The sequence below is a fragment of the Periplaneta americana genome, chromosome 10, assembly GCF_040183065.1.
Source record: "Periplaneta americana isolate PAMFEO1 chromosome 10, P.americana_PAMFEO1_priV1, whole genome shotgun sequence".
In the NCBI taxonomy this organism is placed as follows: domain Eukaryota; kingdom Metazoa; phylum Arthropoda; class Insecta; order Blattodea; family Blattidae; genus Periplaneta; species Periplaneta americana.
Genome location: NC_091126.1, coordinates 37,017,962 through 37,032,033, shown reverse-complemented (window position 1 = coordinate 37,032,033; position 14,072 = coordinate 37,017,962). Strand labels below are relative to the sequence as shown.

Sequence of the window (14,072 nt, the reverse complement as noted above, 5' to 3'; positions counted from 1 at the left end):
GAATGTTTAGACATCATCCTGATTGTGCTGTATTTTCAAAATTGTCTCATAATAATCTCTTTCTATTATCTAATATAATTTGAAATATATTAACATTCTATGTATTTTAGTTTAATTCTGCTACACAGTTTATTTCAGTGTTTAATTAATAGTTCATAGTATTTTGTTGTTTAATTCATAAATAACTCTTGTATACATGACTCTCTCATCTAAATCAAATTGTTGAATTCTTTGTAAGTTCATGCATATGTATATACACTTTTTGCTGGTTGAGTGGAGGAGAAGGCCTTACGGCCTTAACTCTGCCAGCTAACTAAATCATTATTATCATTATTATTATTATTATTATTATTATTATTATTATTATTATATTCAAATGAGTGAGTCGTTGGAATATGGGACCTTAGCAGTCTTTCACATTTTATTAGTGATTTTCACACCGTCTGTGCCTTATAGTGAGGTTAATTTAAAATGAATGTTAAGTTTAGTGCAAAGGGTAAAGAGTTAATAATTCACAATGGTTCTAAGTTTCAATTTTCGAAACCCTGTACCGTAGGGTTAAGATATCGTGTACAAAGAAAAAATGCAGCTCATTTATTGTGTGAGATCGATAAAAAAAAAGTGCTATTTTAAATAGCAAAATTGATCATATGCTAGGCCTACCTGATTTCAATGCAGCTATCACTGTAATATTTTTAAGTAATTTGTATATATTATGATAATCACTTTCGTGTGTACTATGCCCATCGGGGCGCAACTATGCCATGTCCATTCTCCTACCTGATTTCTTCGGGGTGCAACTATGCTATGTCCCTTCTGCTACCTGATTTCTTCGGGGCGCAATTATGCCATGCCTAGGTCTCCCAATTGACCGCGGGGCGCAACTATGCCATACCGCAGGGGACAAAGGGGGGCGGAGACACACTTACCTGATAGCGGGCGGCGGGTTCCCTTCCGCGAAACAGGGCAGCACCACCGTCTGGTCTTTGCGCACCTGGATGGACGTCTGCTTCTCCAGCGGCCGTGGGGCGGAGGCGACAGGCGAGTCTGGCGACAGCAGCAAAGAAACACAGCTGATTAGGAAAGTCTCTATTACAGAGTCAGTCAGGGCCGTATTCATAGACATTTTTAGCGCTGGTTTCCGGTGGATGATCAGCGTTTTTCATATTCATAAACCAGTGTTAGCGATAGGATATGATTTGAATTATGTACAAGTAACCAGTGGATAGCCGGGGCTAGCTTAAGGTACGGTCACACGTCGCTACTTTTGCAGCGATGCATTACAAAAAACTGCGCAACTCTCGTACTGCGACGTGTGAACAACGGTGCAATCCGAAAAGTAGCGGCTGCCGAACCTGCTGCTCGCTACTTTTCCATTCTGCGCGCAGCTTAAAAGTAGCGACGTGTGAACAGGGTTCTCAGGGTTGTAGCCGCAGCATTTTTGATATCGGTTTTGTTGAAACTTTTGCTGCGGTTGCGACCAGTGTTGCCACCCAAATGTGCCAATGATACTTTTATTGTTTGGATGTATTTTAATTTTAGATGCGATGAAAATAAATTATATGTAACAGTTATTAAATGCACAACACAGTCTGAGCATATTTGCTGACGATATGGTTCACTTTTTTAATTTTCCGTAGCGTAGTTTCAAACAGGAGGGTTGCCAATATTGATTACGTGAATATGCTGTTGGTTATCATTTAAGTATATAGAAGTTTTTAAAAGCTTTATAGTAAAAATAATGCCAATTTCTGAATACTAGTTAGGAGAGAAAAGCAAATAATAGATAAGTAAGCTTTCGCACGAGTTTATTAATAATGCGAACATAACCACAAAATGTATATTGAGAAGTCAACACGGAGATGGAAACCTGCAGCATGACTGCGGCTGCAAAAGTAGCGCCTTGTGTGTGAACAGACTCGCAAACTCCAGTTGCAACTTTTGCTGCACTCGGGTTGCGCAGCACGAAAAGTAGCGTGCAGCGCGCTACTTTTGGCTTACGTGTGAACACGAGACGCAGCAAAAGTAGCGACGTGTGACCGTACCTTTAGTACGCTCGTAGCGTGTGCTGCGAAATGTCTATGAATAGCACCCTCAGGCTCCAGGAAGGATATGTCTGCATAATCCAGCTCTGAAATGGTAGCATCCATTGAGAAACTTATGTTCGTCTTCTATACGGACGATCCTATTTTATAGGGTAGAAATGGGTTATATGAATTAGTATGAAATTGGTTTCCATTTGAAAGTCCCATTTTTCAATTTAGGGCTAGAAATCTACAATATTCCACGCAAGTGACAAATTCCGTTTTTATATTGAATGTTGAAAAGTCGCTCATATAACATGGGAGCGTCCACACCTGTGGAGTAACGGTTAGCGCGTCTGGCCGGGTGACCCGAGTTCGATTCCCGGTCGGGGCAAGTTACCTGGTTGAGGTTTTCTCCGGGGTTTTCCCTCAACCCAATATGAGCAAATGCTGAGTAACTTTCGGTACTGGACCCCGGACTAATTTCACCGGCATTATCATCTTCATCTCATTCAGACGCTAAATAAGCTAAGATGTTGATAAAGCGTCGTAAAATAACCTACTAAAATAAAATAAATAAACATGGGAGCACTCTAAACTCAGATATCCCAAAATTGAAGACGTCTGGTTTTTGATCTCATTCATTCATAGTTTTCTGCCCAAGGGCAGGTCTTTCACTGCCTGCTGATCCGGAGCTGCGCTTGGGCTTGGGTTAGAAATGTTAAATGTTATGTTTTATTTAACCACGCTCGCAACTGAAGGGGTTACATCAGCGTCGCCGGATGTGCCGGAATTCTGTCCTGCAGGAGTTCTTTTACATTTAAGCACACATAAATGCCATCGACCTGGCCCGGGATCGAACCCGCAACCTTGGGCATAGAAGGCCAGCGCTATACTAACTCGTCAACCAGGTCGACGCTTGCGTTAGATCCCCGTTTGGTCTGATTACTTGGTTTGGTTTTTTCCGAGGTTTTTCCCAACCGTAAGGCAAATGCCAGGTAATCTATTACGGATCCTCGACCTCACCTCACTTCATCTCTCCAAAAAATTGTAATCTTGTAAAATTTTGACTTGTTCCATTTCTTAAAGCTTAAATACTAATATAAGCTCAATGGAATACAATAAATGAAATGAAAGAATGAAAAACCCAGCATTCTCCAATTTTTCCTATTTTCTGTCTTCCTCATTGTCTCCGCATATGATCCATATATCTTAATGTCTTTCATCATCTGATATTTTCTTCTCCCGTTCACCATTCCTTCTATGTATCCTTTAGTAGGCAGTTTCTTCTCGGCTACTGATTCACCGAATTCTTTTCCTCTTTCTGATCAGTTTCAGTATCATTCTTTCTTCATCCACTGTTTCCAACACAGCTTCATTTCTTATTCTTTCTGTACATTTCACACGCTCCATTCTTCTCAGCGTCTCAATTAAATGAATATGACATTTAGAAGGTACGTCCCTAAATAGTGATGTTAGATCCCTAACCTTTCTGTGTGCATCAGCTTAGTTCACAGCGACCGAAGGCGAAGGAAAGGTGAAAGAGTAGAATGTGAGTTTTATAGACCTTTTAAAAAATACACACGCTGCAATGAACAGTATTATTCATCTGAAGGATGAGAATGATATAGTCCGAAGTCATACAGACAAAATTTTATAGGAGAGCGTATTGAAGTCTGCAGTTCAATGTTATTAGGCGCGGTATCATAATGTCTTCGGTGTATACACAGTCTAGTACAGGCACATCATTTTATTTTTACTTCAATTTTTATTGTACCTGAGTTTTTGAATGTACTTCACTCCCACCCCTTCTACTAATGAAGTTCAACCGTCCTCCACACAGATTCAAGACCGCATATACAGTCATAGTAGCCTTACGGTCATAGTAAACAGTACGTTCCAAAAATATGTTCGCGTTTTCCAGTGACGAAAGAGCTTTCAATATTGCATCATTTTCCATTTGCCTACGTCGCATCCCGGTTTCCCCCACCAGCTTCTATTCGCCTCTCTGTAAAGGCTAGTGGCTGGGCTGTCTTAGCTCTTTTCTGAGAACATTAATTTCTGTTAGGAATTGGACGTCTACGTAATATTATATAACTGTTTAAAATAACTTAAATAAAAGGGCCTCGTTAAGTAATTAACTGTCACGTGATTTCATCCCATTCTACGACGCTGCGACGTAACCACTTGGATGGACAGTAGATAGCATGTCTAAGTAATTTTATCTTTTCGGATCGGGCAGAAGTGAAGATTGAATTTACAGTACGTAAGGTCTCTTTTATAGAGTAGGTACACAATTATTTCAACATGAATTACTGATACGAAGTACGAACCTGGTAATTGGAATTACGTACAATAGTCTATAGTGCAATAATATGCACATTAGAACTGAAGCCTTTATCGAAATGAACGGCCACCATTTTAAAAAGTGTGTTTAAATATCCATATTATGATTATATTTCAATTTAACTTCATTCTCTATAGTGTACGCTAATGTGCTGTAGACAGTATAATATATACTGCATAATGAATACGTCCGCATGGAAAGCTCAGTTCGTGAGAAAAAACACTCATTGTTAATATGTACTGTTATTTGATTAAACAAAATCCCAATGAAAATTATCAAACTTAAAATCGCGATATTTCCTAGTTTACGTAAATGGATGAACTACTTTTCTTCCCTCCTATACCTAGTAAAGTGATTTGTTTGTATATTACGCCAGTATCATCGAATTCCAGTCATGGAAGGGGGTAGCAAACGGTGTTTCCTGTTCTTAATCGTAGATCCAAATGTATAGCCAGGTTAATATTAGAAATGTTAGTAAAAATAAAATGATGTCCCTGTATATACAGTCACGAAGCTCAATATGTAGTAAATACTCATATGCATCCATAGATATTTGCTAACCACTAGGATCGCTACTATCGCCTCATCACAGACAATACGTAATAGTGCCTGCACAGTCTATTGTTCCTAATACCCTCACAACTCAAGCTTCGTGACTGTATATACTATACTGTGGTGTATACTTACTGTATATCATTTGTTGGAGTGTTTTTTTTGTAATATTTTACTAGTAGGTGCCTCATATGTATAAGAAGTGAATTCGCATAAAAACATTTTTGTTAAAAGTGTGGCTTTGGACTATCTCATTTTCACACCTTAATTTATATAAAAATGTATCAAAATACATTAGCAGCTTATTTTCAAAACGAGCCTTTTTATTCCCATAGCTTTGTGGGAAATCACGAAAAACCTTTTTAAGTCTAAAATTTCTTACTAGCTTTGCAAGAGACATTATCAAACCAAAGAGGTTGGGTGAGTTTAGAATTAAATGGGAGCATGAACCTATTTTATTCCAAAGCTGGAACTAATATTTTTCCGCAATTTTTACAGTTTACAAGAGTAAATTTGATTCCAATAGTCACTTTTAACGCAAGAATTTAGTGGTAGAGGGTGTTCTGAAGCCAAATCATTACAGTTGTATACATCTGAAGAATGCATGGACATAGAAAGCTCATTTTCGTTATCAGGTGAGTAGGAGACGTTTTGAAAATGAGCTCCTCACGTCATAAAAATTATATAACTCATAGAAAGAGTGTCTCGTGACGTAGGGGTTTCGACTTTCTAACAATTATGTCACATATTGTGAGAATTCACTTCCCACACTTGACATTTAGAAAAAAAAACATTTGGAATCAGCAATGTTCTTTCATTGCAATGGTAGAGAAAGAGTGTTTTGATATATAATAATTTAATGTAAAGATTGACACGGAAATACAAATTTCACAAATCTTGATGCCAGAAAAGCAATTTTGTGCAAGTATCTTATTGTTGTACGAAGATTTTTTTATCCTGAAATAGTAGGCGGATTATATTTGCAGAAAACTGTTAAAATTCTACTAATGTCAAAAGTATATGAAATATAAGCACTTTTACTCGCGAAACAGTGGTCCAAAAAAGATTCTGTAAAACGTTACAAGATATTGTGCTTCATTCAGAACCGATTGTAACAATTTCCAATGAACTATATTCTTCATAAATCTCTAATAAACCGTAAGAATAACGGCATATTTGAAGCCATAAAGTTTTGAATATTATTTCAGTTTTTGCTTGGAGGGGTAGCAAGATATTTTAGGGACTATCTTAGGGTATGTTGCGTGGCGTACTCTTTCCCTATTTAGTCTGAAATAAACCATTTTCCATACCGGAAATTGGGGCAAATTTACCCGCTCCAACTCAAAACAGGATATGATATGCACTGAACATATTCTAAAAATTAATTAAATTTCTCAATTTCTTAAGTAATATCACTTTGAGTAACAATATGGTTGATACCGTGGTTTAATTATTTTCTTTGTTTTATGGTAAAGTTTACTCTACTCTAGAGCACATTCCTAGTTTCCATACGTAGACCAATTTTAACTTCTTATCCTACAGTTTTTTTTAAGAAAAAAATTGTACCTTTGTTTTCTTTTAAGTAAAGTCAATAACTAGCGCGTCTTTATTTCTTAGCGTTTATATAAGTGCAATATTTTATTATTTTAAGTGTTGTGCACACATCTTTAGCAATTATTTATTTCCTTTAATCTTAAACTGATGGAGGGGGCGGACCTCTGCATGACGTTCTATAACTCAAGATAGAATACTCGTAAAAATGCTATGCATTTTAAATATATAGTTTTGGCTGCTTTTACTGAAGATTCTAGAAGTAGATCTAATTATTATGTAAATTACATAACAAAATTATTAGAAAAATCTATATTAAAAAATTTGTCAAAATTACGCTGCGGACAGGATTCGAACCTGTGCGGGCAGAACCCATTGGATTTCAAGTCCAACTCCTTAACCACTCGGACACCGCAGCACATGTGCATTATGCTCTAAGAACGGATGTAATACTAGCGAGTTACTGAAGTAGTACCGAGAAATCGCCACGTTGTTCTTCCGCTAACAGTCGCGTCCTCGGCAAGATCTGAGAACCACTAATATCAGTATAAAATAAGAGAGTCATTAAGATATGAAGAGATAAATTCTTCATGCATTTCTTACAACTAAAGTAATAATTAATTATATTACTTTATATTACTTAATTACTTACTTATGGCTTTTAAAAATCCGGAGGTTCATTACCGCCCTCACATAAGCCCGCCATCGGTCCCTATCCTGTGCAAGATTAATCCAGTCTCTACCATCATATCCCACCTTTCTTAAATCCATTTTAATATTATTCTCCCATCTACGTCTCGGCCTTCCCAAAGGTCTTTTTCCCTCCGCCTTCCTAACTAACACTCTATATGCATTTCTGGATTCGCCCATACGTGGTACATGCCCTTCCCATCTCAAACGTCTGGATTTAATGTTCCTAATTATGTCAGGTGAAGAGTACAATGCGTGCAGTTCTGCAATGTTTAACTTTCTCCATTCTCCTGTAACTTCATCCCTCTCAGTCCCAAATATTTTCCTAAGAACCTTATTCTCAAACATCCTTAATCTCTGGTCCTCTCTCAAAGTGAGAGACCAAATTTCCACAACCATTTTTACTTGGTTTTTAACGACGCTGTATCAACTACGAGGTTATCTAGCGTCGATTGAATTGGTGATAGCGAGATGGTATTTGGCGAGATGAGGCCGAGGATTCACCATAGGTTACCTGACATTTGTCTTACGGTAGGGGAAAACCTTGGAAATAATCCAACCAGGTAATCAGTCCAAGCCGGAATCGAACCCGCGCCCGAGCGCAACTCCGGATCTGCAGGCAAGCGCCTTAACAGACCGAGCTACGCCGGTGGCTCCACAACCATACATAACTACCGATAATATAACTATTTTATAAATTCTAACTTTCAGATTTTTTTCACAGAAGACTAGATGACAAAAGCTTCTCAACCGAATAATAATAGGCATTTCCCATATTTATTCCGCGTTTAATTTCCTCCCTAGTATCATTTATATTTGTTACTGTTGCTCCAAGATATTTGAACTTTTCCGTCTTTGCAATGGATAAATTTGCAATTTTTATATTTCCATTTCGTACTATATTCTAGTCGCGAGACATAATAATAATATACTTTGTCTTTTCGGGATTCACTTCCAAACCTATCGCTTTACTTGCTTCAAATAAAATTTCAGTGTTTTCCCTAATCGTTTGTGGATTTTCTCCTAACATATTCACGTAATCCACATAGACAAGAAGCTGATATAACCCGTTCAATTCCAAACCCTCTCTGTTACCCTGAACTTCCTAATGGTATATTCTAGAGCGAAGTTAAAAAGTAAAGTTGATAGTGCATCTCCTTGCTTTAGTCCGCAGTGAATTGGAAAAGCATTCGACAGAACTTGGTCTATACGGACTCTACTGTACGTTTCACTGGTTGTGAGGCACATTTTAATTAATCGAACTAGTTTCTTCGGAATACCATCTTCTATAAGAATATTATATAAAACAGTCATATGCCTTTTTGAAAACTATGAATAACTGATGTACTGTACCCTTATACTCCCACTTTTTCTCCAATATCTGTTGAATACAAAAAATATAATCATTTGGTTTTCTTCTTGAAATACCAAAATATCATCCTATTTGACATAAATTATAAGTTTATTGGCGATTGTTTTAAATAACACATTTTTTTTTTCAGGAAGAAATTGCTTTGTGATCATACGCTTTCTTAACACTGCTGAACGATGTGGTTGCATACGAAAGTGACTGATATGGTTCTTACTAGGATTTTGGAAACACGTATGCGTAAATCCAGAAATGCATATAGAGTGTTAGTTGGGAGGCCGGAAGGAAAAAGACCTTTTGGGGAAGCCGAGACGTACATGGGAGAATAATATTAAAATGGATTTGAAGGAGGTGGGATGTGATGGTAGGGACTGAGTTAATCTTGCACAGAATAGGGACCGATGGCGGACTTATGTGAGTATGGTAATGAACCTCCGGGTTCCTTAAAAGCCGTAAGTAAGTAATCCAGAATTGAATAATTAAAATAAAACCTTCTCCTGTAAAATTTAGTTTTCTAAACTTAGGCTGTTATTTTATTCGGGACTTTAACTGTCCAGAAATATATTCTAGAATCTACAGTAACTGAAATAGAATCCTAATATTCACATTAATGCACTGTGCAAAAATTTGAACCACGTCGTCTAAATCGCTCAGAGAAACATTTTCAAGCTGCAGTCTAACAGCCTAACTGGAGTGGCTCAATGTATTCAGTTTTTTATGAAAGATATAGGCGGTGGGACTTGACCTTCACCTCACAGAAGGATCGCTCTGTTCAGCTTGACGAATGGCGAATAAGCCTGGGCAAGAATTTTAGAGTCGAGTGTCACGTTTTCAGTTGATAGTCTGCCGCGTTACACTGATCCTGCGCCAGACCGAAAAGGAATCTACTGTATAGCCACTTGAGTAATCTTTCCTTGCGTTGCGGTGGCTGAAAATAGTATCATTCACAAACGCAGAAATCCAGCAAAGAGTTAAAAAAATTGTCAGTAATCAAATAATATTGAATTTGCAGGTTATAGGTTCAAATGAGCTAAACACATAACGCATTTTAGTTGTCATTGACAATTTTATGACTTTCTTGGGAAGTTAAGTAAAGCCATTAATTTTTTGTAGATTTAAGTTGCGTGAAAAAATACTGTCCCTGAAAATGAACGCTGCAGAGAGAAATATATTAATAATTTCTATCTCACGTAAAAAATTGAGCTGTGTAAGGACTATAAAACAGGGGTTTTCAGAAGGTGTGCCACGGAACATTAGTGTGCCGCGAGAAAAAATACATTAACAGTGAAAAACAGACTTGTGTATTAAATATTTTTGTAATGTTATTTATTATTCTTAAGAAACTGCAAACATGTAACACAAACTGAAAATTTAAAAATGTTCTTTCAATAATATTCCACTATCGTTGCAATTCAGAGGGAAATGTGGGCTTGTTTACTTTCGCAAAATTGTTCAATGCTGGGAGGAATCGCAGACATACACACCCGTAATTCTTGGTCTACAGAAAGAAGTCGCTCTCGTTTATTATTTTTAATGCAAGTTAGTAACGAAAATCCCTGTTCATACAGATATGTGCTTGTCTACTTTGTTTGTGACCTGGTAGGGTGTGAGAGAAGGCCTTATGGCCTTAACTCAGCCAGTATAAATAAATAAATGAAAAATAAATATGTTGTTGAGAACTGAAGTAGCATAGATGTGGTATATTATGAGAACTCTCTTTTCACTCAAATCCAGAACTCTTCCCTAAATTTGAACTAATCGAAACCCTTTGTCAATATCCAAACTCTCAGTCATTATCCAAACTCTCGGTCATCCAAATTCTCGTCATTATCTAAACTTACAGGTTGCCAGATAAACTCGTCATTATCTAAACTCCCCAGTCGTTATCTAAACTCTCAGGGTGCTATGCATAGACATTTCGCTAGCCCGCGCTACGAGCGTGCTAAACTAGCCCCGGCTATCGAGTGATTACTTGTACAGGATTCTTATCATATCATATCGCTAACACTGGTTTATGAATACGAAAAACGTTAGTTCGCTGATCATCTACCGGAAGCCCGCGCTAAGAATGTCCATGAATATGGCCCTCAGATATCACAAACTTCTTGTCAGTTTTTGAACTCCGATCCATAAAATGAAAACTCAATCATAACTTAAAGTCTCAGTAGTTACCTAAACTCTCAATCGTTAACTAAATCCTCAGTCGTTACCTAATCCCTTAGAGCCATATTCATAGACATTCTTAGCGCGGGCTTCCGGTGGATGATCAGCGAACTAACGTTTTTCGTATTCATAAACCAGTGTTAGCGATATGATGTGATATGATTTCTGTACAAGTAATCACTCGATAGCCGAGGCTAGTTTAGCACGCTCGTAGCGCGGGCTAGCGAAATATCTATGCATAGCACCCTTAGTCTTTATCTGATCTCTCAGCCGTTACCTAAACTTTCATCAGGGCCGTATTCATAGACATTCTTAGCGCGGGCTTCCGGTGGATGATCAGCGAACTAAAGTTTTTCTTATTCATAAACCGGTGTTAGCGATATGATATGATATGATATGATACGATATATGCTATGAATCCTGTACAAGTAATCAGTCGATAGCCGGGGCTAGTTTAGCACGCTCGTAGCGCGGGCTAACGAAATGTCTATGAATAGCACCCTATTAAACTTTACCTGATTTCTCAGTCGTTACCTAATCTCTCAGTCGTTGTCTAATTTATTAGCCTTTATCTAATCTCTCAGTCGTTACCTAATCGTTACCTAATTTCTCAGACGTTATCTAATTTATTAGCCTTTATCTAATCTCTCAGTCGTTACTTAAACTCTCAGGGTGCTATGCATAGACATTTCGCTAGCCCGCGCTACAAGCTTGCTAAACTAGCCCCGGCTATCGACTGGTTACTTATACGGGATACATATCTTATCGTATCGCTAACAGTGGTTTATGAATACGAAAAACGTTCGTTCGCTGATCATCCACCCGAAGCCCGCGCTAAGAATGTCTATGAATACGGCCCTCAGTTGTTATCTATCAGTCTTTACCTGATCTCTCAGTCGTTACCTGATCTCTCAGCCTTTGATCTCTCAGTCGTTACCTAATTTATTAGCCTTTATCTAATCCCTCAGTCTTTACATGATCCCTCAGTCGATACTTAACTTTCAAAAGTTACCTGATCTCTCAGTCTTTACCTGATACCTCAGTCATTACTTAAATTTTCAGTCCTCATCTAATCTCTCAGTCTTTATCAGATAATGTATCACTACTTATGCAAGCTTGTCACTATATGAATTCTCAGTCATTTAAATTGTCAGTTACATTAAAATTCTGAGTCATTATCTGAACTCGAGTCAATATGTTCACTCTCAGTCATAATCACATCTTCATCTTATCTACACCGTCAGTCATTATCTAAACTGTTAGTCATTATCTAAACTATTAGTCATTATATGAACTGCACGTTATCTACAGTTTTCAAAAATATTTGAACTCTTAGCCATTATTTAAATTTTATTCGTTTCTGAACACTCCGTATTTCACCTTCAGTCGTTATGCTAAATTTTAAAGATTAATACACGCTGAGTCATTATATCTACTCTCCCTCATTATCCTTATCGTCTATTTGCATTTCAGATAAGTTCTTGTTGGCATTCAAGAAATAAGTGTTGAAATATTTGAATAAAGTTATGGAAATTATAGTGCGTAATTTTAGTTTTCGGGGTGGAATAATGTGGCTCTCATGACAATAGGTGGTAGAATACGTCGAAATCAGTTCTACAGCAGTCAGCGCTCAGGACAGACTTGTGCGAGAAGCTCTGTTAGTTAGAAGGCTATATAGTGAGGTCATAGACCGGAGTGTAGCGAATTCCGAACAGAAAAAATGGAGGTTACAATGAAGGAGTTGAAAGAAAAAGTCGAGGATTTCAGCAGGAAGATGGAAGAAATGCAGCTAGAAAACATACAAATGAAGAGGAAATTAAAATTCTGGGAGGATAAGCAGAGGAAGAAGAACTTAGTATTTTTCGGCGTAGAAGAAATGGAACAGGAAAAGAACGAGACAACGTACGACACTGTATTCAAAGTGTGCTGGGAGGTTTTCAACATGGACGTGAGCGACGGACAAATTGAAGAAGCCTACAGGGTCGGAAGAGGGTTGAATCGACCTATCGTGGTCAAATTAAAAAACTTGTTAACAAAGGAGAAAATTCTGTATAGAAGAAAGTGCTTAAAAAACTCAAACATTCGACTCGAGTTGGACTATGATTATGAGACGAGATGTAGAAGAAGATTGTTGCTACCGTTTATGTGGGCGGCTAGGAAGAACGGACATTTTGCCAGACTGTATGGAGATAAATTGAATATCAATAATGAGATTTTCGATCTAGAATTTTGTTTAGAAAATTTGAATCAAAAGGAATTGGAGTCCGATGTTATAGAAGGAAACAGGAGGGACTTGAAAATGAAAATGAGGAAGATTATAAACAAGCAAATGGGCGGAAGAAGTGAGATTAGTAGCCAAGGAAGTGTGGCAGAAGTTTCAAGAAGGAATTCAATTAGCTCAGGGCAATCCGAAGCGAGGGCAGTAACCACACAAGGAATGTTTGAAACAGCAAGTTCAGGAAGAATGGAAGCAGACACGTATGACGTCACTGAAAGGAGAGACGTGTGGTCGCAAATAAGTCCTTCGTCACCATGCAAGCAACAGTCACTGAAGACTGCTGACAATAGCGGAAGGGATAAGATGACGAATCAGCTGACAGCGGGAGGAGTAGGTCATAGAAAACAGGTCAAGAAGGTGGTTAAGAAGAAACTAGCAAGACGTCCGGAGCCGACAAAGAGAGGAAGTAAAGAAGATTTGGGTAGTCCATCTACTTGTGAAGGAAAGGAAGGAAATAAGGAACCGCAGAACTACAGTCTACGAAGTTGGTGCTTAAGGGGGGTGGAGTGATAAAAGTGTGGCAAAAGACATAGAAACAATAAAGTGAGTGTTCAAGGAGTAAGATTAACTAGCAAAATAATCGGAGGGAGAATATATGAACGAATAAGTGAATTATTGTCCAGAGAAACAATAGTTGATAAAAGAAGTGACTAGAGAAAATTAGAAGTGTTTGTTAATAGTAATTGGTAGTGAAATGTTACTAATATTGGAGTGTCGACTAAGTTAGCGTACAATCAGAGAAATTGAAATGTTAGGAAGACAGCAAGTATTTTAATGTAAGTTTACGAATGAAGGTTGAGTTGACTTACAAAAATAGTGGCAAACGGAAAATTTATCGGGGTGAAAGGGAACAGTTTAACAAAATAAACATGTGATTCAGTGTTTAATGGAGAAATAGGGGATAAGAGTGATGACAGAAGTGAGTAGAGGTAGAGCTGATTGTAAGTTAGAGAGGAAAGTGAATGAGTATGATTAAATAGTGTTAGTAAAAGTTAGTTCAAAATTATGGAAATTTTAGACGATAGGAAGTACTTCAAATATAAGTAAACAATAAAAGTGGTGAGGTGTTCATTAGAAAGAAGGGAAAATTTTAAGGGG

At 37.6% G+C, this 14,072-nt stretch overlaps 1 protein-coding gene and 1 non-coding gene across 2 annotated transcripts in view; both read right to left on the bottom strand.

The window, feature by feature from the left end:
• Positions 1-14,072, bottom strand: part of LOC138707601 (cell adhesion molecule Dscam1-like) — a 386,068-nt gene that overhangs the window by 100,830 nt on the left and 271,166 nt on the right. The window contains exon 4 of the mRNA XM_069837239.1: positions 930-1,047. Within this exon, the coding sequence (XP_069693340.1) occupies positions 930-1,047 (118 nt within the window). The remainder of the gene's footprint in view (positions 1-929; positions 1,048-14,072) is intronic.
• TRNAS-UGA (transfer RNA serine (anticodon UGA)) lies at positions 6,811-6,892 on the bottom strand. Its single transcript has one exon. It is a non-coding gene; the product is annotated as a tRNA-Ser (tRNA).